Below are 27,627 nucleotides of genomic sequence, written 5' to 3'. Positions count from 1 at the left end.
CCACCCGAGACTGAGAGACACGACCACCAAAACCCACCCGGAGAAAGCACTGCCGGCTGCCTGCGGAGCAAGGGAAACTGACCAACGGCCCCCATGTTACACTGCGGCGTTGGTGCTGCCCAAGGCGAATTATGTACACGCAAGGAACCCGCAGGTGGTTCTAGGATTGGAAGTCAAGGCCTTGTGCTTCCTACCCAGGTGCTCTACCACGGCGCCATGTCTCTAGCCCTTTCTTGTTCTGGTTTTAAGATAGGGTTTTTCTCCTGTGCCAGTCCTAGCCTTGAATTCAGGGCCTGGGCACTGTCCGTGAGCTTTTATGCTCCAGGCTAGTTCTCTACTACTTGAGCCGCCCCTCTGCTTCTGGCCTTTTGGTGGTGAGTCGGAGATCAGACTGTCATAGACTTTCCTGGGCTGGCATGGCTCCCAGTGGTCCTGGGATCTCAGCCCTGTGAGTAGCTGAAATCCCAAGTTTGAGGATCAAAGACCGTGAGTTGGTAACCTGGAGGTCAGAGGTCACAAACCAGGCAAGACACTATGCTGAGCCCAGGGGCCTCATCAAGGCTGTGAGTGGATACCCTTGGTATGCATACAAGGGAAAATGCTCACCTAAGAAAGAGTGGATTTCACGCATGGTCAACAAGGGAAGCAGGCTACCCGCAGCCAGCCCCACAGTGATGGCTTGAGAGAGCACAGAGACCATACACAGCATCTCGCGGTCGGCCACTGTCCCTGGGACGCTGTAAGTTATAATTTACGTTTTGGTCTTTTATTAGACATCTTCCACGTTAGTGGTAAGGCATCAAAGCTATATCTTTCTCCTCATTCAACCAGGGGTTTTCGAGTAATCTAGATTAAAGAATCCCATAACCTAGCCTAACATGGAAAAATCATTACAATTTGTTTTCCCATTTTGTTTTGTAAAGAGCTTCCGGCTAGCCAGGTGCTCAGTGAGCACCAGCTCCTAGCAACTTGTCTGATGAGCTACAAAGTTGACATGTATGTCAGCCACAGAAAAGGCAGGGCTTGAACTCAGGTCTGGGCGCTCTCCCTTGGCTTTTTTTTAATCAAGGCTGCCATTCTGTGACCTGATCCACAGCTTTACTTCTGTTCTCATTACTATTTCTAAAGGAGTTGACATCCAACAGAGCAGTGATCCCTGTCACCGCTTTCAGGATTCTCACCCATCCCATCCCTTCCCTACCCACCTCTTCCCTCAGTCTTCTTAACTGTGTAGACTATACGTTGGATTTGTGTATGCATTCTGTTTTGCTTTGTTTTTTTTTCTGGTTGACAGAAGATATGAGTCTCATGGCCTCTTCTTCCCAGACGGATTCTAATACCTCAGCCTCCTGGGCAGCGAAGGTGTTAGGCGTGAGCCTCCATCACCCAGTAGAGTGACTGCTTTTGTCATGGGCCCTTAGGGTGGACTGAATCATGGGTACTGAATCCCGGAAGGACCCAGAGCCCCTCCCCCCCGCACCCCTCGCCCTCCCCCCGCCCCTCACAAGCCTAACAAAAGCCCGCAGACCACTCTGGCGGGGCTCCAAAGGCGTCTGATAACATACGCGCACCTTCGCTTTGACGCCAGTTCCAAACCCGAACGGCAGCTGCCCAAGTCCAGAGCCAAGGCAAGGGGGGAAAGCGTGGGATCCAGAGGACTCCGGCCTTTCCCCCACTTGGGACCATCAGAGGCGGCACCCACATTCACTGGTTCCTAGGGAGATCCGCCTTCGACTCGGTTCACGCCTGCTGCTGGGACATTTGTAAACACAGAAACGCTCTGCTCACAGCCCTGGACTGGGAGGTTTAAGGTTGAGCTCTCCGTGGGGTGGGGGGGGGGGGGTCGGCACCCTCAGGCCGGGAGGAACTCGGCCTCGGGAACTCGCTTCCTAGTCCTGCAGCACTGGGAGTAGGTTTCCAACATGGCGGGCGGGGTGCGGGGGGCGATAGACCAACCTTGAGCCCACGGAAGTCATTGTGAAAGGACTACCACTCCCCCCCCCCCCCGCCAGGGCTCAATGGATTCTTATTCACTTTGTAGACAATTAAAACACAAGTTGCACCGAGTTTAATTAAAACATTAAAAAGACGAGCACATTACCCGTGAGCTCCTGGGTGCTGGCAGTCTCCAGGGGCCTCGTGCAAAGAACAGCCAAGCACCTCGGGAGCTGTGTGACTGACGGCCCGGGGCTTGGCAGCCCCCCCCCCACCCTCACCCACCCTGCCCCCCCACCCTCACCCACCCTGCCCCCCCCCCAGCCAACACCAGCCAGGCGCCCGCCCAGCGCTGCCCACCGAGCTCGGAGACACCGGGCTACCTGCCACCCCACCAGGCAGTGTGATTACAGCCGGAGAGGCCTCCGCGTCCACAGCACACGTGTGTGTGTGTGCGTGTGTGTGTGTGTAAGAGATCACTGGCTGAATGAAGTCCACAACTCTGTCTCCAAATGTGCAAGAAGACAAAACTTCCTTCCCAAATAACGAGGCCTCCTTCGCTCTCCCAGCCCCAGCCGCGTCCGCGGGAGCCGTGTCCGTGGGAGCCCCGGGCGTGGGAGCCCCGGGCGTGGAGCCCCAGTCGTGGAGCCCCGGGCGTGGGAGCCCCGGTCGTGGGAGCCCCGGGCGTGGGAGCCCCGGTCGTGGGAGCCCCGGGCGTGGGAGCCCCGGGCGTGGGAGCCCCAGGGCGTGGGAGCCCCGGGCGTGGGAGCCCCAGTCGTGGGAGCCCCGGGTGTGGGAGCCCCGGTCGTGGGAGCCCCGGGCGTGGGAGCCCCGGTCGTGGGAGCCCCGGGTGTGGGAGCCCTGGGCGTGGGAGCCCCGGGCGTGGGAGCCCCGGGCGTGGGAGCCCCGGGCGTGGGAGCCCCGGGCGTGGGAGCCCCGGGTGTGGGAGCCCCGGTCGTGGGAGCCCCGGGCGTGGGAGCCCCGGTCGTGGGAGCCCCGGGCGTGGGAGCCCTGGTCATGGGAGCCCCGGTCGTGGGAGCCCCGGGCGTGGGAGCCCCGGTCGTGGGAGCCCCGGGCGTGGCCGCCACGGCTCGTCTGCAAGACGAGAGGGGCTGGAGCTCTAGCACGGACGCCCTCCTAACGCACCGGCAGCGGGAAGCACGGGCAGCGGGTCAGACACGACCCCGGGAGAGTCCCCGGCCACGCGGTATCGGCTCACGGGAGGGTCCCTGTCTTGGTAATAGGTGTTCAGCTATTCTCTGGACTACGAGGTCACACTTCCGGGTCGTCACGCCTGAGCTCCGGAATGACAAAAGGACGCGGCCTCGGGAGACGGCAAGCCACCGGGGACGCGGGCTGGGGCTCGGCCGCGCTGCTTCGAAAGCCACGCGTTCCCAGCGTGCTTTGCCTGCTTGGCCTTTGCTTTTCTGGGCTGACTCTCAGCTCGGCTCCTTCTGTAGAAGCCACCAAGTCCAGTGCACACCTCCTTCCCTTCACGGAGGACAGAGTACGACAGGCGTGCAAGAGAAAGGCACACAGACAAGCGCACGCGTGAACACAGTATCTGGAAATGACACCAAGACTCGTCACGGTGGAGGCTTCGCGGAGTCGTAACAACGGGGTCCCCGAGGCCAGAGGAGGAGGCCCTGGGAGGGGAACGAAGTGACACGGTCAGGAATCCTGTGTCCTCCGCGCTGTGTCCCCCAAGTTCATCCTCTACGGGAGGACGAGGTCCTTGGCGCTCCGCTCTGGCGAGTGGACGGGACAGAACGAGTTTGCCGCGCACACGTGCGCGCACACCCGCACACACACGCGCGTGCACGCGTGTCCCTGCGGGGTCTCCCGCGTGCCGGCGTTACTTACCGGGAAAGCGTTCAAATCTAAACTAAGATGGAATCGCCTCGGTAGGCCTCGCTCAGCAAGCGCCCACCCGCCGGTGTCTTCCCCGTGGCCCCCGCTCCGTGCTCCGAACCTTTGTCACCGCACGGTAGGAGTCCCGGGAGCCACTCCGGTTCCACCGTCAGCGGGGAGCACTCGCCACGTGTCCCATTTCTAAAGCGCCCCCCAGGCGCCTCTGATGGCCCGAGCCCCTGAGGACACCTGAGGGCAGGGGCGGCGGGTGACGAGCTCGGTGCCACCAGAGCCACCACGCCCGTGCCGGGGACCGCGCGCCCCGACCGGGGCAAACCTCCGTCTCCTCGCGTCCCTCCCGGCGTCCAGAGTCCCTGCTGGGGGTGGATGGGACCGCCACGGAGGCAGCGAGGGACGGGGCGGACCGGGCCGTGAGCGTGGGGGGCTCGCGGTCGGCGGGGACCCGGCTCAGCCGGCGTGGGAGGTGGGGGGAGCGTGGTGCCGTGCGCCCGCCCGCCACCCCCCCCCCCCCCCGTGTGTGTTCACACTCGGCCAGCCGCCCTGCGGGGAGGAGCACAGGGACCCGGCGCTCGGGGCGCTTCCTGTCCCAGCGGGGCTGAGCCGCGGGGCCCGCCCCGGGCGGACGCCCCTCTCCCTCCTTCCACCTGCCCACCTCGGAAGAGCACACGCAAGCACGCGTGCTCGGGACTCCTTCCCTGTGCCCTCGAGACGAGGCCCGCCCTGTCCAGCGCGCGATGACCCCGCTTTCTAGCTCATGCTCGCCAGTCAGCGTCACCTGAACTTGCTGAGGACGTCCTCATGACCCCCCTCATTCAGGAGAAACACCCCCGTTCTGACCACAGCCGGGACCCTCGGGGCACCGTACGGCTCTTTGTGCAGCCCCAGCCTCTCTCCTGAGGCAAGACAGGCGTAGGTGAGCGCGACGGTGCCCGGCCCAGATCCCCGCCCTCCCTCGTCTGTCCTGGGCCGTCCAGCTGCTCGCCCGGGGAGCCGGCGTGCCCAGCGACCACTACAGCTGACCACTAGGTTGAGGATGCTCTGCTGCCTCATCTCAGGTCGAGTCCACGCTCCGCAGCAGCAGCGCAGGGGAGCCAGAGCGCCCTCCCTCCGCCGGGCCCGGGCTCCCTCCGCGGCTTCTCCTCGTTCCCTGCCTCCCTGCTTCCTTAGCAGGCTCCGCGGAGAGCGCGTCCTCAATCACGACGAATACGGAGGCGTCGTCACCGCAGGTGCACTTCTGGGAACCTGGACAAAGCCAGCAGGTCCCTAGGACCCCCCGTCACCCCGAGGGGTCTGGAAACCGCACCCCTGTCCACCCGCCTGGGCCAGGCCCTGGTCTGAAGCCTCCATCTGTGCAGCAGGGCGGCCCGGGACCACGCCCCTCGGCCCCGGGCGGCCGGCGTGGGCACTGTTTCTACGAGGCCTTCTCCATCCCCGGCGGGCGGCTCTGGGGATCACTGAGAGGCGAGGCCCCCCCGGGCCCCCCCCCCCCGTGCCCGGCCCGCGGGGCGGTGTCTCCCCGCGCCTCCAACGCGCTCGCTGCACGGCACCTCTCCGACCGCCGCCCTCCGCCTCCGGGCTGACCCCGGCCTCCGCGTGGCCCGGCCCGGCCCGGCGGGCGGGGGCTTCTGCCGCCAGTGGATCCTTCGCACTTCCAGGGACGGGAACCAGATGCTTGATAACGGCGGGGGGGAAAAATGGTCCCTCGCCAGGAAAAAAGGCCCTTGACGGACTTTAGGGGGGCTTTATGAGCCATCAAGTGCACCAGCTGCGCAGTTCCGGGAACGCGTCCACCGCGCCCGTGAAGCAGCAGGCGATACTTGATCATCCCGGCCCCTCTGTTTAATGAGCTGCTCACCTTCTGCTGGGATCGTTAGCTCTCATGATCAATCTCCACATACAAACATCCCGTGTCCGATCGCCGTTCCCGTCGGGGCTGCGGGGTGGGCTCGCTCCCAGCTCCCCGGAGCCCGCGGGTGGGAGGGGGCCGTCCCCCCGCCTCCGTCTCGAGTGACCCTTGCTGGCCTGCTTCTGCCGAGGCAGCCACCCGGGGTGCAGACTTGCACGCGTGAGACCCGGGGTGGTGGGGGGTGGGGGGGGGCAGTGGGTCACTCTGCCGGGGGCCGGCACCCCTGTGGCGGGGGTGGGCGGGGCCCAAGGGGAGCCGAAGGAGCTCCCCAACCCCCGCCTACTTTCAGCCAACTGCAAACACTTACTGGATAAAAACACTCGCCGCGATGAAGCCACCGGGCAAACGCCGCAGGGCGGACTCTGAGCGCCAGAACGCACCCGCCCAGACGCCGGCCAAGCCCCGGAGCGCGGGGCGGCAAACTCCAGCGCCCTGGGGGAGAGGGCACCCCGGAAGTGGGGATGTTCCCCCAGGCGCCCTCACGTTGTCCAGCAGTTCCCAGACAGCCCACCGTCGGGGCAGGACCGTGGCCTGCAGGGTGCTATCCTCACCGGGGGCCATCTTACGGTGTGAAATATGGCTCGCTCGCTGCCGTCCCCCAACGCTGCCCCTGGGGGGGCCACGGGGAATCCACACACAGGCAAAGGAGACACAACTCCTGCTCCCGCAGAAACTGTGGCTTGTAATTCACACACACACACACACACACACACACACACACACACACACACACACACACACTTTGTGGTGCTGGGGATGGAACCCAGGACCTCAGGCATGCTAGGTGCATGCTCTATCCCGAAGCTACACCCTAGCCCACGCCATTCTGCACTTTTTAAGTTGCTCTTTCCGTAAGAACTTCTAGATTCAGACAACTTTTTCTTCCGTCTTTTTGCTTTTTTTCCCCCGCTATACTTCTTGGCAATGTCCCGCGGTTTGGCTCCTGGTTCCTGACCTTGGACTGAATCTACGCACGGTGCTTGCTCTCAAATGTGGCTACACCACCAAAGCACAGTCCGGGTTACTCCACCCCAAGGCTTCTCCTTGCTCCGTCTTTTCTCCTCTGCTCATTTCTCCCTGCCTTAGTCTACCTCCATGATTTCCCATTACCTGGAAGAATGGGGGCCCAACTTTTTAGACTCCCCCTGGTACTTTCTTATTTTAGTCCCTCGAGAAGAATGTTGAATCCAATTTCATGCTGTGACCACGTTTCCGTCTAGAGGAAATGACCCACCATCTCCACACATGACCGCCTAACACAGCTCTCCCTGTCTCAGAGGCTTTCTACAGCCGCGTGTGAGCGGCTCAGATCTGACGGCAGTTCCAGGCTAGCCCAGGCAGGAAAGTCCATGAAACTCGTATCTCCAATTAACTGCAAAAAATAAAAAAAGAGCTAGAAATGGAGCTGTGACTCAAGTGGTAGAGGACCAACCTTGAGCAAAAGAAAAAATGGTTTTTAAAGCATAAACCCAAAGAGCCCAGGGACAACCCTGAGTTCAAGCCCCAGGTCTTCCTCATTCTCAAGAACCTCCATGGGGCAGCGTACAACGGGTGCCACTTGTGTTGCTGCGGGGGACAGGGGCGTGTCACCAGCCCCTCGGGGCCTCACGCCACTCTCACCCCCACTCAGAGCCTTGAACTTGCTTCCCAGCACTGCCGGGACAGTGGGTGTCCAGCCCCTCTCCGTGGAAACAGAGCCTTGTCTTCTGCCAGGGCTGGCCTGGAACCGTGGCCCTGCCAATCTTAGTTACCCACGTAACAGGGTGACAGGCTCTGCTCACTGCCCCTGACTATGGGTTAGGACGAAGGTTTCTTGTGATTTTTTTTCTGCTGGCCCTGGTCTAGAACTCCAACCCTACGGTTCTCAGCTTCCTAAGCCGCTAGGATTACAGGCATGACCCACCGGTACACCACTTCTGGTATGATACATTTTTAAAGGGTTCCTGGAAATCTAAGTAACGCACATCCTCCTCTTCTCCTCTATGCATTTTTCTCAAAGAAAGTAAACCTAGTTCCCAAAGAACAAGACGGAGATATGAAAATCTTTGGGGCATGAACTTGCACCTCTCCTTCTTTAGAACGTTCTTTGTCCACCAAGGCTTTCCGTCTTAACTCCTGAGACGTGACACCCAGAGTGGCCATATGGCACGGGTGACAGGAAGCCACTTGGGGACGGGAGGAAACACAAACCCCCTGCCGCTGGGGGCACTGCGCCCAGCCGGAGGGAGGGGCTTACACGAGCAACCGGGACAGCTTTGTGTCTGACTGCTGGCCTAACTGGAAGACTCACGTATAATAAAAAGCCCACTCGGAGGGGGACGTGGGAGAGAGGGGAGACGGGGGTGAGAACCACGGGGTGGGGGGGACGCTCAGGCTCAGACTCCACACGGGGGGGGGGAAGGACACGGGGGGGGGGCACTCGGGCTCTGCTGTTTCTGTAAGCGGAGGCCGCGCTTTGTGCGTGGGCTGGGGGGGGGGCGGGGGGGATGGGGAGCGGAGCGGGAGGTCGTGTTTCAGGGGTCCCCCCACCCGCCTCTTCTGCGGGGGGACCATCCGACAGTCCACCACGGGTTGTCGTTCTGCAGCTCCAGGTGTGTAGGAACCAGTCTTGTTATTTTCAATTTATGACTTCCTGTAGCGACAGACTTGCCGTGGGAGCCCCCGCCCCCCAAATGTGTGAGGAGACAGGAGTGACGGGCGAGTGTACCGCGGCGTGGAGCGCCCCTTCCTCCCTCCCTCCTCCTCGCACCCCTGCCTAGGCGGCCCCCAACACTGCCTGCCCCCCCCACCAGCCCAGGCGGCCCCCAAGACTGCCCCCTGTCCCCCGCCCCCAACACTGCCCCCCCCAGCCCAGGCGGCCCTGAACACTGCCCCCCGCCCCCCGCCCCCCGCCCAGGCCGTCATCCTCCACCCAGCCGCAGGCCGGGCTGGCAGGCTGTATGTACTGCAGGAGAGGTGGAAGGACGCGCGGCGGCTTTCTTTGAGTCTCTACCACTAAAATGCAACGCTCAGTACCTCCAGGAATGAGAGGAGATTTCCAAGTTACCCAGACGGCAGGGATGCTGGGTAAACCGGTCACCAGGCGGGGCGGGCAGGAGGAGCCCAGGAGGGCAGGCACGCGGCCAGGGCCAGGCTGAGCTCCGAGGCAGGGCAGGGCAGCGCAGGGCAGGGCAGCGCAGGGCAGGGCAGGGCAGGGCAGGGCAGGGCAGGGCAGGGCAGGGCAGGGCAGGGCAGGGCAGCGCAGGGGCAGGGCAGGGCAGGCAGGCGGGGCGGGGGCGGGGCAGGGCAGGCGGGGCGGGGTGTGGCAGGCAGGGCGGGGTGGGGCAGGGCAGGGCAGGCGGGGCGGGGTGGGGCAGGCAGGGCGGGGTGGGGCAGGGCAGGGCAGGAGGGCATGGCGAGGCAGGGCGGGGTGGGGCGGAGCATGGTGGGGCAGGGCAGGGCGTGGTAGGGTGGGGCATGGCGGGGCAGGGTGTGGTGGGGCAGGGCATGGCTTGGCGGGGTGGGGCGGGCGGGGCTGGGCAGGGCATGACGTGGTTGGGCAGGGCGGGGCAGGGGGGCATGGCGAGGCAGGGCGGGGTGGGGCGGAGCATGGTGGGGCAGGGCAGGGCGTGGTAGGGTGGGGCATGGCGGGGCAGGGCGTGGCATGGCGGGGTGGGGCAGGGCAGGGCGGGGCAGGGCAGGGCGTGGTAGGGTGGGGCATGGCGGGGAAGGGCGTGGCGGGGAAGGGCGTGGTGGGGAAGGGCGTGGCGGGGTGGGGCAGGGCAGGGTGGGGCAGGGCAGGGCGTGGTAGGGTGGGGCATGGCGGGGAAGGGCGTGGTGGGGAAGGGCGTGGCGGGGTGGGGCAGGGCAGGGCAGGGCAGGGGGGCCCTGGGACTCAGTGCCGGGAGCGACCGCGGCTCGGGGCCGCACTGGACGTGGTTTCCGTGGGACACTTGGCACCGATCCCGGTGCCCGCGCCTGTGCCAGCGCGCCAGGCCCTGCAGCCCCAGCCCCGTCAATGGCCAATCCGGACGCTGCTGCCGGAAAGGCGTTTTCTCCAGACGGCGCCTCGGGCGAAGGGCTCGGCCTCCGCCCATCAGGCCGGTCGCTTCTGCCCAGAGGCCGGCGCAGGGCGAAGACCAGGGAGCCAGACCCGCGGCGTCCGACCTCAACGCCGCCTCCCAGCCTCCGCTGCCTCCCAGGCTCCCCCGCCCCCGGGGACGGTGCCGGGCCACGCAGGCGGGGAGGGCGGAGGACCCGGGGCCAGGCCGACCTCGGCCCACAGCAAGCCCCTGGCTCCTGGCAGACTGGTCCACCCCGAGCCGCCTTCTTGGAACTCCTTGCTCAAAGCGACACCGTCTTTTATTTGACGGTTGCGTTTTTCCTCTAGCCTTCCAAAATGCTTCTAAAGTTCGATTGAGCCAGGTTTAAAAATACGTATTATTTTTCCCCACAAAGGTCACCTGGCTACTTTAGATGGAGCACCAAGGAGTCCGTATGGAAATTCACTTGAGAAAAATGAACCACATTTATTTTTCTAAGCACCTAAAAGACTGGAAATAAATTTTGAGTGATGGCTTCTACTTCCTTCATTTATTTCATGTTTTTATTCAAGAGCGCGTACGTGGCGTTCGTGACACCCCTTTGTGACTGCAGGTCCCTTTCTTTGCTCTCATGGACGGACCGGAGGGACGCACTGTGGACTCTCCAAGCTTTGCCTGGGGAGCATGCCAAGGCAACAGCGCGTGCCGCCATCCCTAGTCTTGTGAACTCCTACCTCCCAAATTTCAGTGGGCTTCCCAAACAAGCCCTCCGGGCCCCAGGAGAGAAGGCTCCCAGTGACAGCGGGAGGATAAGTCCATTTGTTCCTATGATAAATAAACTAACAGGTGATTATCAGAAGTAACATGCTGAGCCTCACCGTGTTAGAACCAGCTGTGGAACTGTTCCATGTGCTGCCCCATCTGGTGGTTCTTTAATCACTCATGCCAGCCCCTAGGAAGATGAGGATGGGCTTAGCCCAAAGCACCTCCCAATACCCGGGCTCCTTCTTAAGTCCCGAGCGCTTCTGAGGAGCCACGCAGAGCTACGTTTTCACGCACGCACACTTGATCCGCCCTGGCTGCATCCATTCCCTGCACACCTACCATGGACGGGCCGGGGCACACGCGTGTGTGTTGAGGGGAGAGGGCGCTTGGTTCCCAAGCTCACTAACTCAGATCGAAGCGACTGGAACATTCATCAGATAGTCATCAGAAAGCAGAAATAGAAACATTCATGTCCATTTTAGAGGCAAGAAAATCAACGCTCCCCTTGGGGGGGGGGCCCTGTGTACAGACGTCCCAGGTGCCCCTAGGACTGGCCACGGTTCCCTTCCACCTCTACCGACGAGCCACGTTATTAAACCCGTGTCCCCCAAGTCCACAAGGAGCCCGCAGGGGGGACAGGTCTGTTTTCATCAGCAACCCAATTTGTCAGCGCACCGAACCTCCTCTGCCCGACGTCACACACCATAATACATCTTTAGTTTCCCTAATGCCTTCCACATGATTTTATTCCCAAACGCTTTTCATACTTCATTCAGACAGCTACAGAATTAAAATAATAAATCAAGACAGAGGGACAGAAACAAAGAGGTGTATTCAGGGGAGGAAAAGGCAGGTCTCAGGAAGGCAGGGGAAAGATGGAGAGCCCAGCTTTGCTCCTGTAGTCTTGTCGCGAATAAGTCTTTCCCCGGCTTAACTCATCCTGTGCTTTTTTATCTCAGCCCGAACGCACTGGAAGAAGCAGCTCAATTTCCTGACAAGACTTCCTTACGATGCTATCTCTCAGAGCATCCTGGAGCTACGGGAACCACTGAGTTCCTGAGCATGTGGCCGGAACCGAGCGGGGAGAGGCGCAGAGTTCCCCAAGAACTCCAGTGGAGGACAATCTGGAGACGCCTTCGGTGTGAGATCCACACATACCCGGCGGGGGCAAGGCGGGGGGGGCAAAGGAGGTGTGCGCGCGCAGACGTGGACAGAAAGGGAGTCTGAGCCACGCAGACCCCCGGAAAGACAGCCCGGGAGAGGACGGTCCTAACGCTTTTTGTGGAGGCACCCAGAGCAGCGTGAACAAGGGAGTGTGGTGGGGGAAGCGAGGAGAGCGAGGGGAACGGGGATCGCACAGAGACGGCCTCGTACATCAGCCTCGAGCTGCTACGGAATGGAATGGCAGCTGCATTTCAGTAACAAAGCTCAGGAATACGTTGGTGACAGCCTTTCTTTCCCCCTACGCTTTGGTGGTGCATTTTTTACCACTGGCCTCGCCCCTCATGCTGACTTCAATCCAGCCGGACTGAGGGGCAGAGAGCACCGTGGTAAGAGCGTTTGAACACTCACTCACCAAATGCTTTTAGAGATCGAAGCTTCTGCCCAAGCCAAGGCGGCTCGCATGTAAGTCATCTCCGGCGCTGCCTTTCGGGTTCATGAATTCTGAAATCTGACATTCCGGGTTCAAAGACCCGCTCACGGGGAACTAGCTGGGTGACCGCGTCACACGGTTAACAGGATTCTTTACTGCTACTTCCTTCCTTCCTTTCCCTTCTCTTTAGTTTTCTTATTGATTTGAGACATGTTTTTCTAGGGCTATAAAACTTGAGAATCAAACACCTTCAAAACGTTAGAAGCATGTAGCCCAGTAATTGGAACGCAGCTCCGGGGTGGCTCCCCCGGCGGGGCTTCGATGTTTCCTACCAGCAATGGCACCTGGTTCTGCCAGAAAGTTCTAAGGGCCAACTGGGTAGAGCACTTCCTCTGCACCACGCCAGTCAGGAAAGTCCATGAAACTCTTTTCTCCAATTAACCAGCAAAAAGCCAGAAGCAAAAGCTCAAGAGATAGACTGCCCACCTTTAGGTAAGGAATGGTGCCCAGGCCCTGAGTTCGAGCCCCCAGTACTGTCACCAGAAAGGAAAAAGAAAAAAGAAAGAGAAACTTAGAGGGGTTACTTGTCTAGTAACTTGAATCACGATGGGATTCAACCTGGACTGGCCCGGCTTTCCACTCCTTCCTCCGTGTCCTCTCCCAGCCCAAGGCCCTGTACCATCAAAATGTGCCTGGAGAACCAGGGCGGCAGATGTCGAGGCCGTTTGACGAGACTCCCCAATCCCTGGGGCTCTCAAACGCTGCTTTGTCTTCAAACATCCCATAAGCCACCTGAGCAAAGCGGTGCAAATGATTTCCAGATGTGGCGCAGTGCTCGCCAACCTCCAGCTGCACCCGCCGCGCGGACTTCCCAGAGGCCTGTGGAGGAAGGGGCCCACGGCCAGCGCCTCCCACAGCGCGCCGAGACCGCGGCCAGCCCTGCACGCCCCCTGCCATGATTGGCCATGACCACAGAGCGCGGCCCTGGTGACCCGGGCTGGCGTGCTCGCTGTCAGGGTGACCGGGGCCGGCTAGGGGGTGGGGGTGACCTGTCCATCTTGGGATTCTAACACAAGCGACAACGGTGGGAAGGCTGGGCCTCGGCGGTGGTCTCCCGGGCCGTCACGGATGCCCTTCTCCTCCAGGCCTGGGCCTGTGTCCTCGGGCTCAGAAGTCTGGTGGCACTAAATAGACTCCTGTCCTCTCCCAGCCCCCCCTCGCCCTGTCACCGAGGGCGACGAAGGCACACCGCAGTCACAGAGCTAAAATTCACTTCGCCCGTATAAGCACGAGTAAGAAGACGGTTCCAACAAGCCCACAAAGCTCAGACCTGTTAGGAATAAGACGACGTGCGCAGGGGCTCGGCCTCCACCGTGGCCCTCCAAGGCTCTGCCTGCCGCCCTCCCGCCAGGGCCCCGTCCCCCACTGGCAACGTGGGGCACAGGAGGTGCCCGGGCCCGGCCCGGAGAGGGCTGGCTGCACTAAGTCCCACTCGCCCCTCTTTCGGCTACCCGATCCCGGGAGCCAGCGGAACCGTCACGCACACGGGATCTGGCCACTCAGTGCCACAGAAAGCTCAATGGTGAGGATAACAGCAGAGCACAACAGGAGAGTCGTTGGGACGGGGAGGGAGGGCGTGTGTGTGTGTGTGTGTGCGCGCGCGTGTGTATGGGTGGGGGTGGGTGCACACGCACACGCGCACACACGCATGGGCATCTGTTTGCTGCTCCCTGGTCCACTTGTCTCCATTCTGCCCTTTGGTGCGTGAGCAAGGGCCGCAGGGGAGGCCGGCTTTGCCACGGCCTGCCGTCCTGGGGTGTCTGGGGCTTCCTGGGGGCGCCCTGACTCACGCGCGCCGGCCTCCGCCGCCACCGTCCGGCCGACCACACGGCCGCCTGAGCTCCGATCCCGACGCCGGGGCGCTCCCCACCGCCTCTGTGCGCTGCCGCTCTCGATGGCCAGACACGGCCGCCCCGTCAGCTCGGCCACAGCACGGAGACGCCCGGCCACGCAGCAGCCACCACGGCCGCCACCGGGGACCTGCTGACCCGCGCTCCTCTCACTTCCCCCACATTCAGACCACACCAGGGGACAGAAAATGGGGTGCAAAAGTATAATGAGCCCCTCAAAGTCAGTCTCCCACTAAGATCCAGGCGCTGCGCCTTCCGACTTGCTCCTTTCCTGGTCGCCGGCCCTTCTCCCCAGCTCCGCTGAACGTTGCCAGTTGTATTGGTAAGGAACACCATACAGCAGTCCTTCTTGACGACCCACTGGCCCACGCCATGCTGAATTAACTTTGGCAAAGCACTTTCTAATCAACCATCAGCGTGTCACCCTCATTCTACAGATGGGTAAACTAAGGCAGGGCTGGGCCTCCACTCCGAGGGTTCCATTCATCCCACATTTAGTGTACACAGGGGCTGGAAAATCCAATGCCAAGACTTATTTTCTAAGGTTAAGGTCCGAGTATCAGATAAAGGCTGACTCACGGGGAAGAAGTAGAGGAGTCTGTGTGGTTTCTATTTCTGGGTTTTCTATAAACTAACTCACAGTTGAACTTTTCTGGCCCTACATTTTCCATTCATAAAAAAGGAGATAGAATTAGATGCCTGCCCAGCTGTCTCCTGTCTCCAGCCCTGTCTCTGCCATGATGCTAAAATTAGGTAGAAAGCATTGTTAAAATACCTTTCATTTTTGTTCCTCATTTTTACAAAACTTTCCAAGATTTTCTAAATAATAGTTGATAACTATCCAGCTAGCCTGTCAAGAAAGGGGAAAAATACCATCTATTTAACAGTCGATTGTCTGGCAATTCATTTGTGGCAACAAGCAGATGAACCCGGGACCCCTGGCCACAGGGCTGTGCCTCCCAAGTCCTCGCCTTGGGGAGGACCGTTTCCCAAGCCACCGGCTCTGACAGCACCGGTGCTCAGCCCACAGACACCTCACCACGTCCAGAGACGTCTTGGTAGTCACGCGAAGGGAGGCAGGAGGGGACTCCTGGCAACTAGTGGGTTGAGGCCCAAGAGGCTGCTAAGCATCCTGTACCTACAGGACAGTGCACACCGATCGTGTACATACACCACAGTGCACACCAATCCTGTACATACACCACAGTGCACACCAATTATGTAAATCACAGTGTACCCCAATCCTGTACATACACCACAGTGCACACCAATCCTGTACATACACCACAGTGCACACCAATCCTGTACATACAGGACAGTGCACACCAGTCGTGTACATACACCACAGTGCACACCAATTGTGTACATCACAGTGCACCCCAATCCTGTACATATACCACAGTGTACACCAATTGTGTACATACTCCACAGTGCATCCCAATCCTGTACATACAGGACAGTGCACACCAATCATGTACATATACCACAGTGCACACCACAGCTATCTGCTGCCTGAGGTCCCCGGCTAAGCATCCTGTACATTCACAACAGTGTACACCAACCCTGTACACACACCACAGTGCACACCAATCCTGTACACACTCCACAGTGCACACCAATCCTGTACATACTCTACAGTGCACACCAATCGTGTACATACACGACAGTGCACAGCAACCCTGTACATATACCACAGTGCACACCAATCCTGCACATACACGACAGTGTACACCAACCCTGTACATATACCACAGTGCACACCAATCCTGCACATACACGACAGTGTACACCAACCCTGTACATACACCACAGTGCACACCAGTCCTGTACACACTCCACAGTGCACACCAACCCTGTACATACACCACAGTGCACACCAGTCCTGTACACACTCCACAGTGCACACCAACCCTGTACATACTCCGCAGTGCACACCAGTCCTGCACATACACGACAGTGTACACCAATCCTGTACATACACCACAGTGCACACCAGTCCTGTACACACTCCACAGTGCACACCAACCCTGTACATACACCACAGTGCACACCAGTCCTGTTCACACTCCACAGTGCACACCAGTCCTGTACATACACCACAGTGCACAGCACAGCTGTCAGCTCATGAGGTCCCTGGCACTATTCAAAGAGCCAAGCCAAAGAATGGCCCAATTTCCTTCCAGTTCTCGTAGCTGAGCTGGTCCCCGCGGGAGGCGACCAGCCGGGCACAGCAGGAAGAGGCGAGGATCGGAGCTCCTCTTACCTTGCGAAGAAGGAAGCGGCCACGGAGGCCCCTGTGGCGGTCTCGCCGGGGCCCTGCGGGGCGGCGACGCTGCAGGCCGAGGGCTTGTCTGCGTTGTTGCGGTTCAGCGCCGCCTCTGTCTGTCCCTCCCGGCCGGGCTCCGTCACCATCTGGGAGATCTGACGAAGAAAACGGACACATCTCATTTCCCGGGCCCCCTGCCTCTGACCCCCCCAGCAGCGGCTGGAGGAAGGGTGCAGCAGGAAGCGTTGCGTCTACCTGCCGTCGGGCCCACGGGGCCGTGGGTTTCGGGGATCGCCTCCTCGCATGAGCCGTGACACCGCCTCCTCATTGCCAAGAGTGCAAAGAGCAGGCCCTGACCACGTGCGGCGCGGAGGCGGCGTCTCCCCTCCAGCGGAGTGAAGGGCGTCCCCGCACGCACACGCTTGCGAGGCCATGACCGGGGCGGCCGCGTCCTCCCGGGCCCGCGGCTCCGAGCAGGCCAGGGGGAAAGGGGCAGCCAGGGAGGGAGAAGCCAGCCTGGGTGCACCGGAGAACCCGAGAGCAAGGGCAGCCCCCGCGAGCGACGGCGGGCTTGGGGGGCTTGGGGGGGGGGTTAGACCGCTGCCACAGGCTTCCTTTTCCTTCCGGCTCATTCAGATAAACGGTCTCCACGGTGCCGGCGCCCGTGCGCACCTCCCGGGGTGCAGGGAGCCAGCCGCGGAGGCGCACCCCGCCCAGTGCCGGTCTCACGGCCAGAGGGGGGACAGTGGGGACCGGCCTCCGCGTGCCACCAGGAAAACCCGTCACCCTGAAACACGTGTCTACTTGCAAAATGGAAGGTGGTTTTGAGGAAGGGGAGCAGGGACCCACCGCTCCAATCCTGGCCTGCGCCCACCCGTCCACACCGAGTAGAAGGCGGTTCCACCCCCTTAGAAAATGCAGGTGCAGGAACGCAGCGTGCAGAAGAGCCCCCCCCACCCCCCCACCCCCAGCCGACCGCTAGCCCCGGCACACGGAAACCGCCGCGCTTTTCACTACGAGGATCCGAAGCTCCTCCTGTGGTTGGGAACGCCTTGGCCTGATCCAGCCCCAACTCCGCCAACACGCGCTTTGTTCCTCCCCTTCACCCAGGGCCTCGCGAGGAAGCCCGACCCGCGGGAGGACACCCAAGAGGACCGGCAGAGGCGGCTGCCGGCTTCCGAAGGAAAGGGGGGGCACGGGGCAGCGAGGACACGGCCCTGCCTGCTGCGGCCCCACCGACCACAAGCGAACCTTCAAATTCAGGGCCACGCTCTGTGTCCATGGAAGCCCAGGCCGGGCCCGGCACCCGGTGACACCGGGGCAGCAGAGGAGCCAGCGAGGGAACGCACGGCGTGAATGGTGGCGCCGGGCACCTGCGGCGGGCTCACGAGGCCCTTCCCGCGTGCGCACAGCGAACGTGACCGCCCTCGCGTTCCCGCGTCTGCCTCTTTCCTTCGGTGAGGCCGGCGCGAGGACTCGGGCCCGACACGGGCTCCGCACGGGCGCGCTGCCGCCTAGCCACCCCCCGGCCCGTTTCTGCGTGTCCCACGCGGTGTGGAAGGAGGAAGCGACGTCTCTGGCCTGGGCCACACCCGTCCGTGGTCCAGGGAAGGGGACCTCAGCCAGGGCGTGGGTGTCGGGGGGCGGGGCGGCGCGGCCCGTGGGCTCACGGACTTCCACAGTCCCCTTAGCAGGTGCCCGTGACTTTCCCGCCCCGGACTAATTTGAAGTCGAGTTTCTGGCCACCTGTGGCCAGCAACGTGCGACCCCACACTTCCCCAGTCCGGGGGCCGCCGGGGGCCGGAGCTCCTGAGCCTCAGAGCGCTGATCAATATCCAGCCACCTCGGGGGATCTGAGCCACGCCAGCGCAGAGCCACGCGGGGCAGCTGGGAGCCGGGCGGGGGCAGCTGGGAGCCGGGCGGGGGCAGCTGGGAGCCGGGCGGGGGCAGGTGGGAGCTACGCGGGGGCAGCTGGGAGCCACGTGGGGGCAGCTGGGAGCCAGGCTCGGCCTCCAGGGTCGCCCCCGCCCCCCCCCCCCCGGCGTGGCTTGTCCACACGGAAGGAAAGGGCCGAGCGCTTCTGCGTCATACATTCCTCCTTTAACCTTCGTCTCCGACGCCGGGAGACGCGCGATTCTTCCCGCCCGACGTCGGCTTTCGGAGTCTCAGGGTAACCACGGCCGCGCGGGAAGCCCGGCCGGACAGGAAGCCCCTCATCCGCCGCGGGGGTCACCGTCATCGCCTTCCACGCCGGGCCGGGCTAGCGTCACCCCGTGGGGGACACCGGGTTCGCACCCCGGGATCCCATCTGGGCTAAAGCCCCTTGGGAGCTGACTCCGGAGGAGCGGCTCTGAGAGCCGCCACCGGTCCCATGGGGGGGGGGGGTCGGCCACGGCGTCACCGGCCTCCCCCCTCCGCGCGGGGACAGCGGGGCCGAAGCCGCTTCCCCCTCCACCGTGCGCCAGCCGCGCGCACCGACACGAACCCCAGCGCGCGGGCGGCACCGGCGGACCCCGCCCCCCCTCGCACAGCGAGGGTCGCCCGCCTCGGGACGAGCTCTGCTGACGTCACTTGTTACCTCCGCGGGGACGTCGGGGGGTTGTGGCTTGGCAGACTATGGGCGCCCGATGAGTAATCTCAACCGGCGACGACCCAAACCGTTTCACGATTGCCGCCACGGGGGCTGGTGGCGGGCGCGGGTCGCGAGCGGCGCCGTGCCGGGACACGCCCGTGCTCTTGGGGGATCGGAGCGCCAGGACGGGATCACACGACAGGCTGATGTCAGGGGTCCGTGGCACCTGTCTGCCGTCCCAGCTACTCGGGAGGCTGAGATCTGAGGACGGCGGTTCAAAGCCAGCCCGACAGTAAAGTCTGTGAGACTCTTATCTCCAATTAATTACCAAAGAGCTACAAGTGGAACTGTGGCTCCAGTGCTAGGCCTCTAACATTAACCAAAAAGCTCAGGGACGGGGTCTGGGCCCTGAATTCAAGCCCCAGGACCAGCACACACACAAAAGGCCTAAGATGGTAACATTTAGGTTACCATAACCAGCCCACGTCACTAGTGAACTGATTCCTTCCAGCCTGTCCCTGCCCGGTGACCTACAGAGGTGGTGGCAAGATCAACGGGGGACCAACCGCCAGGGGCTTCTATCCTCCGGCAAATCTCACATGTCGCCTCTTTTTGGCGACACAGGGGTTTTGAACTCAGGGCCTCGTGCTTGCGAGGCAGACGCTCTGCCCCTTGAGCCACTCCACCGCTTCCTTCTGGCGTTGGTTATTCTCAGAATCGGGTTCGGCTCTACGCACAGGCCAGCGTGCACGGCGAGTCTCCTGTGTGTCTCCCTGGGGTCGACAGGCCACTGTCATCCACTGTGCTCGCACTCACACCCTCCCTGCCCCACCCCAGCGAGCCCGGTTCCTAGTGGGGCAGTCCTAGTGTCCAGGGACTCATCCGGCGAGCCCACACCCGGAGCCTGCAGAGCAGGGCTGGTTTACCTAAGCCCCCCCCACCCCCCCCCACGGAAGGGAGGCGGGCAGGGAGGACGGGCCGAGGCAGGCTGGAGGAGGCGGCCTAAGGAAACCACCCGTACGTTCAGCTTGTGGATTAAACATTGCTTGATCTTCTCTGCACACTCCCTTCCCCCGGCCGGGTCACGGGCATTCTTGTCATGTCAGAAAGGGCCCAGACCCTGCCTTAGCAGTTACTGTGAGGCACGACATTCACCTTTTTAGTGCTCTTGCCACCCTATCGTCCTTAGAAGCCTGGCCCAGGCGGGGCCCCATCCCCACGACCCCCGGGCCCCTGCCACCTCTGGGACAGGCTGGCCTTGAGTCACAAAGACACGTTCCCTCCCCCAGCAGTTCCCCCAGGTCAGGAGGAGAGTCTTATGTCCCAGACCAGGACATCTGATTACCCGTATTATCTTAGCTTGCTTTGGCTATAAATTTTATTAGTGGCCATAAAATTGTCCATCCAAGCATTTGACTCTGTGACCTCTTGCAAAAGAGGATCCCACAATAGGCTACCAGGGCGGGGCCCCCCTTCCCCTGCCCCTCCATTTACAGCCCCACCTTCCTCCTCCTGCCCCTCCAGGGCCCTGGGTCCCCACCCCCTTATCGGGGCTTGATCTGGCCCCTGCCCCTGGGGGCCATTTGCTCTGATGCTTGGTGTTGCTGGAGGGGGAAGGGGCTGCCTGAGGCCCTCGGGCAGCGCCGACCAGCGGCCTTCGTGCTTTGAAGGATGTGCTGTGATCTCTGTGGGAACTCCCCGCACCCGCCTCCCAGGTGCGCGGGGACAGCATCGCCACCCCGACGAGGTGCTCGGTCAGCACGAGAACCGGGCGGCCACGCCGGAGGCCACGGCAGCCGGCGCGGAGGACGGCCGTGCACACTTAACCCCGTGCGAGGTCCCCCCCCCCCCCCGTCACGGGGAGATCCCAGGCGTGGCGTGGTGCCCAGCCTCCCTTCCCCGGAGAGGGAGGCTTACCAACCTGTGTGCCTGGGCTGGCCTTGAACCGCGATCCTCCCGCCCTCAGCCCCCTCTGTAGGCAGGATGACGGGCCTGAGCCACCGGAGCCCCGCCCCCGCTGTCCCGCTGAATCCCGACTACCACCCGCGAGGCGGGACGCACCCGTGCCAAATAAGAACCAAACCAAGCCCGGCGGCTGGGCCCTGGGCTCCTGTCCACCGGAGCCAGCACCGCGAGCCGGCGTTTTCTCCTTTCTCACTGTTACGGTGGTGTTCAGGCGGGTTGCAGTTACATACGTAAGGCAGCGAGTACATCCCTTGTCAAACTTGTCACCTCCTCCCTTATCGGTCCCCCCACCCTCCCCCTCCTCCCCCACCCCCCCCCCCCGCCCTCCGCCAAGGCGTGCAGTTAGCCTGGGACGCACTGTCTTGTGAGCAGCGCTGCCGCGTGTCACCCTTTGCCTCTCCGTTTCGATGTTCCCCTTGCTCGCTTTCTCAACCGTCGAGCTGGCCTCGGAACCCGGCCGCCCCCGTGCTGGCGCCGGCACCGCAGTGGGTGGTGGCCGCCCCCTGGTCTCTCCTTCCTCATGCTCCAGATCTCCCGGAGGCTCTTCTCCCCGGGGGGGGGGGGACGTCACTGTCCCTTCACCCGAAGGTCAGCGTCCGCGCTCGGCCTGCCGCCCGGCCCCCCCTCTCCCCACGGCCACCCTGGGAGCCCCTCCAAGCACCCCGAAACCCGGACTGAGGAAACCACAGTCTTGTTTGCTTTTGGTTTTTGCTGAGGTGTGTGGCGCACTGAGCTCTCGTCCCAGCGGGAAGGCCTGGCCCGTAGGTGCCCGTCAGTACGTGCCAAGGAAAACCAACTTCAGCTGGGTGGCTTGGGGCTTTGAGGAGTTTTGTTTGGTGTTGAGGGACTACAAAGTTGTTTTTGCCTTTGTTGTGTGTGTCTGTCAGGGTTGGCTCTCTACTACTCGAGACACACCTCCACGTCCAGCTTTTTGCTGGTTAATTGGAGATAGGAGTCTCATGGACTTTCCTGCCCAGGTTGGCTGCGAACTACAGTCTTCAGATCCTCGCCTCCTGCATTGCTGGGATTACAGGCGTGAGCCCCAGCGCCTGGCTCTGGACTGTCCTGTTTTGTTTTTTAAAGTATGGATATGGTAAAAAAAAAAAGGGGGGGGTTGATTAAAAAGTAAGGTATTTCTGTATGCACTTAATTCAGTATTAATAGGGATAAGACAAGCAGCTGGGTGGAGAAAGAAAGAACAAAGAGAGAAAAGAAGATGAGTCAAAATGAAGGGCAAGAAAGAGAAGCAAAAGTAAGTGTACACTGAGCAACGGAAAGGAGGGGGGAGCCCGGTGATTGCTTCTCCTTAGCTGGAGCGGGGTGCACCTAACAGTCACCCCTAGGGAGCAGAATTCCCTGGGGGGTGCCCCTGGGACCACAGGAGAGGGAAAGCAAGCCCAGACGCCGGAGGCCCACTGCCCGCCATGGTTCAGACACGCAGAGCCATCCAGAGACCCGGTTCACACAACGGAGCTGTCCTCTTCTTTCTGCCGTTTAGGAAGGAATCCCGGCCTTGGAAGGAGCCGTCGGGACGCCAGGCTGTGGCTCCCGGCTTCGAGGGTACGCGCGGCGCCATGAGAGTCTGCACGTTCCATTAGCGGCGACGGATGCAGTATTTAATTCTCATATAGATGGCGGCCTTTTCCACCCAGGCTTAATTGGCTGTGGCTTTCGCCTGGCGAGGTCATCGCCATGCATCTCTAGGAAGTCACTCCTTCCTGAGGCTCGGGTCACGGAGCCCCAGCTAGATTTCAGCTCCTGCTTGGATAACGTCCAAGGAAACCAAGAGCGCATTCGGCCTGGAACAGAAAAGGCGCATTCCCGGAGGCGGCCCCACTGCCTTGCATTTTCCTTACGTTCTCGAGCAAAAGAAAGAAAACTTCCACGAGGGATGTGGGCGCCCACGTGGCCCGGAGTGGCTCAGAACGGCCAGCGCCTGAGTGTGAGGGCCACCTCGCAGTCCTGTCACCCGGCAGCCCGCCAAGGAGGCGTCGGCCCCCCGGCCAACGGGGAGAGCCAACTCCCGGCCCGACGTCTTCAGTCTGCATGGTTTGTCCCCTCCCAGCCACCATCTGCCCAACATGGGCGGCTCCTACGTCAGGGATACAATGAGACACCGTAGCCCGGTGCGCCCCGCACTGCAAGCCAAAGCCGGGGCTCTCACAGCCATCGTATTCCATCTGAATGTTCCAAAGGTGCAAACAAAGCTGACGACAGAATGTGTCCTACCGCCATGCTAAACCCTCAGTCAAGCAACCATTCCATGGATGCCCCCTCAGGGGGGTACCCTGCCTTAGGAGGATGCCTGGGGGGAACAGGGGTGGGGTGGGGGGAAGGATGTCCCACCCCACGCGGGGGGGGGGTCCCAGCTTTGACTTAGCCTCCCAGCTTCTGCTGGGAGCTGCTGACCAGCTGCAGAAGTGCCACATCCTACACACAAAGCGGCGGAGCTGCAACGGGCACTCCGTGCATTCTAGAACAGTCAAGCGTCCGAGCGAAGCCGCGGGGCCCGGGCTGGTGAGGTCATCCCTCCTTTGTGCCACAGCCCCTCGGTTGGCAGCGGCCTTCGCTGACGCCCCTCAGAAGGCCGACGGGTAGGGCATCGGCTCTCTGAAATGCTTGGAAATCCCAGAGACACAGAGAAAGAGACAACTGGTCAACGTCTGCCGGTGAATGTGAAACCAGGCGGGAGTTCTACCCAAACGACCAATCACAGGGCCTTACTCAAAGCCCACCACCTCGCTCCCAAAGGCAGAGACGTCGGGAATGTCAGATAAACTCACTCACACACCCTTCTCCAGTGGAGATGGCTGCGAATCAGAACCAGCGCCTCAGCCTCCCACTGCACAGCCCCACAGAAGAGGCGGCCGGCTCGTCACCAGAACCAGGACCTTTTACGCTGGATGGTTTTCGAAACTGGTGCAGCCGCAAGATCTAGAGTATTAGTAAATATACACTTCTTTACATGTGCCTGTTTTCGCTTTATGTTTCACCAGGAACATAACACTGAGAATGCTTTGGGGATCAGGGGCTGGCGGTTCACTCCTATAATCCTATCTACTCGGGAGGCTGAGATCTGGGGATCGTGGTTCAAAGCCAGCCCAGGCAGGAAAGTCCATGAGGCTCTTACCTCGCATGAAAACCAGAAGTGGAGCTGTGCCTCAAAATGGCAGAGACTCAGCCTTGAGCTGACGGAGCTCAGCGACGGTTTTCAGCTGGGCACACTGGTTCGAGGCTATTCCTGTTATTAATGTTCGTGTATTCTCTAAACAACCCCTGAGCTTTGAATTTTCAAATTTAAGAACATTTTAGTATGTTAGAATACGAACGTTTTTGTCATCCTAGACCTCACAAGTTGTATAACAAAATTCCAGACTTCAGTTTTTGCCTCTGCTCAGATTTCTTCCAGTCGGCTGCCCTATTTTCTCAGCACCCCATGCTTTCTGCATAGTTAAGCGGAGACAGGATTTGCTGTGCGAGGGGACACCAAGAATTGTATGCTCTCAAGTCTCTCCACCAAATAAATACTCTGGGTCCCCCCCCCCGTACTGGAACGTCCCGTCCGGGGTCTCCATTCCTTCACCGGGCGGTTCTGCTCACATTTCTTCTCTGTTCATCTAAGATGCTGATGTTTCAGTCTTATTGTGCAAGCTCTGGCGTTTCCCAGAGCTCAGTTGTACTTTCCACTTGCTGCAACTTCATAATGCGGGTCAGGCCTCGCAAAGTCAATGCCAATTAGCTTACAGTAAGCACATCTAACTCCCTTCCCCTGCCAACAAGCCAGAGCCACGACCGGCTTTCCCCACCCCAGAGGCCCCAGCCAGGGAGCTTTATTCTCCAGCAAAGCTGGACCTGCAAGGTCATCTCTTCCATATCTGCCCTTTTGTTACAAACCTCGAGTCCCTGGAGTATGCTGTTTAAAATAGAGCTGATCTTCTGGGACTCTTGCCTTTCATACAAACTAAAAGCTATTCATCAAACCCTGAGTTAAAAGACTGTGCTGCTCTTTAAAAAAAAAAAATCATTCTTGCTGCAGTTCCCCCAGATTGAATTATTCTGGGGAAAGTAGCAACACCTCAGGTAAGTCTGCCATCTTTCCACCCCCCCTCAATGGCTCTATCCCCGGCACGGAGGGGCTTTAGCGATACGTGTGGGACAGTCACCCACGCCAGCCCTGCTTCTCAGATTAGACGCTGCAATCAACCAGGCCATCTCTGAGAGAGATCTGCCCAAACCTGCCCTTTTCAGTCCCGAAGATAACACTCAGCATGTACTGACCCTTGGTCCATGTGGACAGCAACGTCTCCATTCTGGAAGGTCGGCACCATGAGGGCAAAAGAAGGCCAGCGCTGGGGTAACTTTTACTCCCTGAGAGTCTCGTGGTGACAGCACTGTGAACCACGCTATCTGGATTTCTCCAGGACCCCGCGAGCAGTCAGAAGCACTGGCAAGACTGAAAGAGCATGTGTACGTGTTGTTGTCGGCTTGAAACACTCTGTATTTTTTTTTCTTCTAGATGCTGAGATGAGGCCAAAGTTAAGAAACCTATGCCTGCGCTTGCAAAAGTACACACCCATGCACAAAAAGATGCACACACATACACACATGTATGCATGTGCAGATACACACCAGACACACATCCATGCATGCAAAGATGCACACACATACACATACTACATATACACACCTATGCATGCAAAGATACACACACACACACACACACACACACACACACACTGCTCTTCCAAAAGAAGCAAAGACAAATAGCACCCCGAGAAAGAATGAAAACCATGCTTCGGGAAGAGGATCTGCTGCGAGAACCCTCAGGAAATGAACAGACCCCCATTTGAGATGTGACCAACGGGCGACACAGACTCCATCTCTGACGGGGTGAGTCCTACAAGGAGCACAGAGCGGCCCAGGTGATGGAAGCGCCCGGCCGCGGGCGTCCGAGAGTCAGGCAAGCAGCCTGCTGTCATCATGACTCCAGCATGGCCCCGACAAGAGCCAGGGCCACCCGATGCCTGGGAAACTCTGCGTGTGCGCGCGTGTGCGTGCATACATGTGCACGCCAGGACCTGAACTCGGGGCCTCACCATCTGTGTTACCTTTTTCTGCACCAGGCTGGTGCTCTACACTTGGGCCACGATTCCACTTCTGCAACTTTTCTGCTCGTTCTAACCGGGTGTCAGAGTCTCTCGGGTTGGTGCCCCAGGCTGGCTTGGAACCACAGTCCTCAGGCCTCAGCCTCCTGAGTAAGACTGTACGTGTGAGCTACGGGAGCCTGCTCCTAGAACCTTCTTGGCTTCGAGCTTCTTGACGTGCAAAACCATCTGATGCCTACGAGGTCAGCCAGGGCCTCTGTCTCGCCATGAGACGGCACGTCTAACAGCGTCTCACAAGACCTGGGTCCCGAATTCCCCAAGCAGCACCACACCTGCCCGGCCTCTCAGCTGATTGCCCTCAGCGTGGCACGTCGCTAATAATCCTGTCGTTCATTTCCCAGCTCCTGTCACTGCAACCCTTTCCCGCCGCGTTCCCTGCGCACACGCGCCCCCGCGTCAGGACCCGGGCTGGCCGAGCGCTGCGGGGCTCCATCTTCACGAAGCCGCCGGGAAGGAAGAGGCGGGACGTGGGTGCGTGCTTGGGCAATGTCCCTGCAATCCAGGTCAGCAGGGGCTGCCCCCCCCACCCCCGCGGAGGGCGAGGGAGGGGCAGGCGCTGCGGGCCCCGTCCAGCCGGCTGCCAGCCCTGCACACAGGAGCCCCTGGTACGAAGCCACCGCCATCTAAAGGAGCCTTGTTCTGCGTGTGCTTTGTTTAAATCCCGCCGTGGGAGATGGCCCACAATGAGCCACTTGAACCTTTGTCTCGGGAACCCTCCGGCTGAAATACAGTCCGTAGGAGGCCTTTCAGAGACGCGGTGTCCTCCCCCCAGAATAGAGCGGGCCCACGCAGCCCCACAAGGCCCGGGGCTGCCTCCGCCCCGGCCCCCAGGACTCTGGGGACACCTGGGGGCCCCCCTCCGCCAGAGCCCTCGCCCGGAGCCCCCGCCCCGGGGAGCCCTGGGTCCCCCCCAGACGACGGCACCTCCGTTCCAGCGCAGGCTGGAGCAATAAGAACAAACTCTGCTAAACTAAATTGCTCCTTCGTTTGCCATTATCATAAAAATTTTATGTCGGAACTAATAAAAACACGCATTACGTGCAGTTCCACGGCACGCAGAGACGGCGAGATACGCCGTGAGTCAGTGACAGACCCTTCGGGATGAAGATTTCATCTTCCCCAGTGTTTGTGTTCACGGCAGGAAGGGGGGAGCCGGGCGGGGGCCGGCCGAAGCCCTAACTGCCCCCCCCCCCGCCACGTGGACTCCAAAGCTTCCCTCCGAGGGCCTAGCCCATTCTCACAGTTCTGCAGCCCTTCGAGCACTCTATATTAATCAGCCATCCTCCCTCCATACAAGTGGAAAGCTTCTGATAAAAGCCTTATTTAAAAAAACAAGGCACTTTTGAAAGGAGTTCAGGATTGCCTTCCTTTTTTCTTTTTTTTTTTTTTTTAAGCAAACCCAAAGATTCACTTCTCTTCCTAACTGGGACCTTAGGGCAGGTTTACAACAGATTTACTCACAGAAGCGTTAATGAAATTCAGACACAAAAAGGGTGGGGTGACTGGGGTCCGGCCCTCCCTCGCTGATTCACTCCAAAACTGTCGAGACCAAGAACGTGGGCTCCCCTTCGTCTCCTGCCGCCCCCGCCCCCAGTGGAGCTCTCCATGGGAACAGAGTGGGGCCCCACATCAGCGGCTCACACCCGGAGTCCTGG

The 27,627-nt window shown here is 60.7% G+C and overlaps 1 protein-coding gene across 1 annotated transcript in view; it reads right to left on the bottom strand.

Moving 5' to 3' along the window:
- Positions 1–27,627, bottom strand: part of Kif26b (kinesin family member 26B) — a 273,177-nt gene that overhangs the window by 130,877 nt on the left and 114,673 nt on the right. The window contains 1 exon segment of the mRNA XM_048358260.1: positions 16,268–16,425. Coding sequence (XP_048214217.1) covers positions 16,268–16,425 — 158 coding nt within the window.

This window comes from Perognathus longimembris, chromosome 11, assembly GCF_023159225.1.
Source record: "Perognathus longimembris pacificus isolate PPM17 chromosome 11, ASM2315922v1, whole genome shotgun sequence".
Taxonomy (NCBI): domain Eukaryota; kingdom Metazoa; phylum Chordata; class Mammalia; order Rodentia; family Heteromyidae; genus Perognathus; species Perognathus longimembris.
Note: the sequence above shows the minus strand (reverse complement) of the source record. Positions and strands in the feature narration are given on the sequence as shown.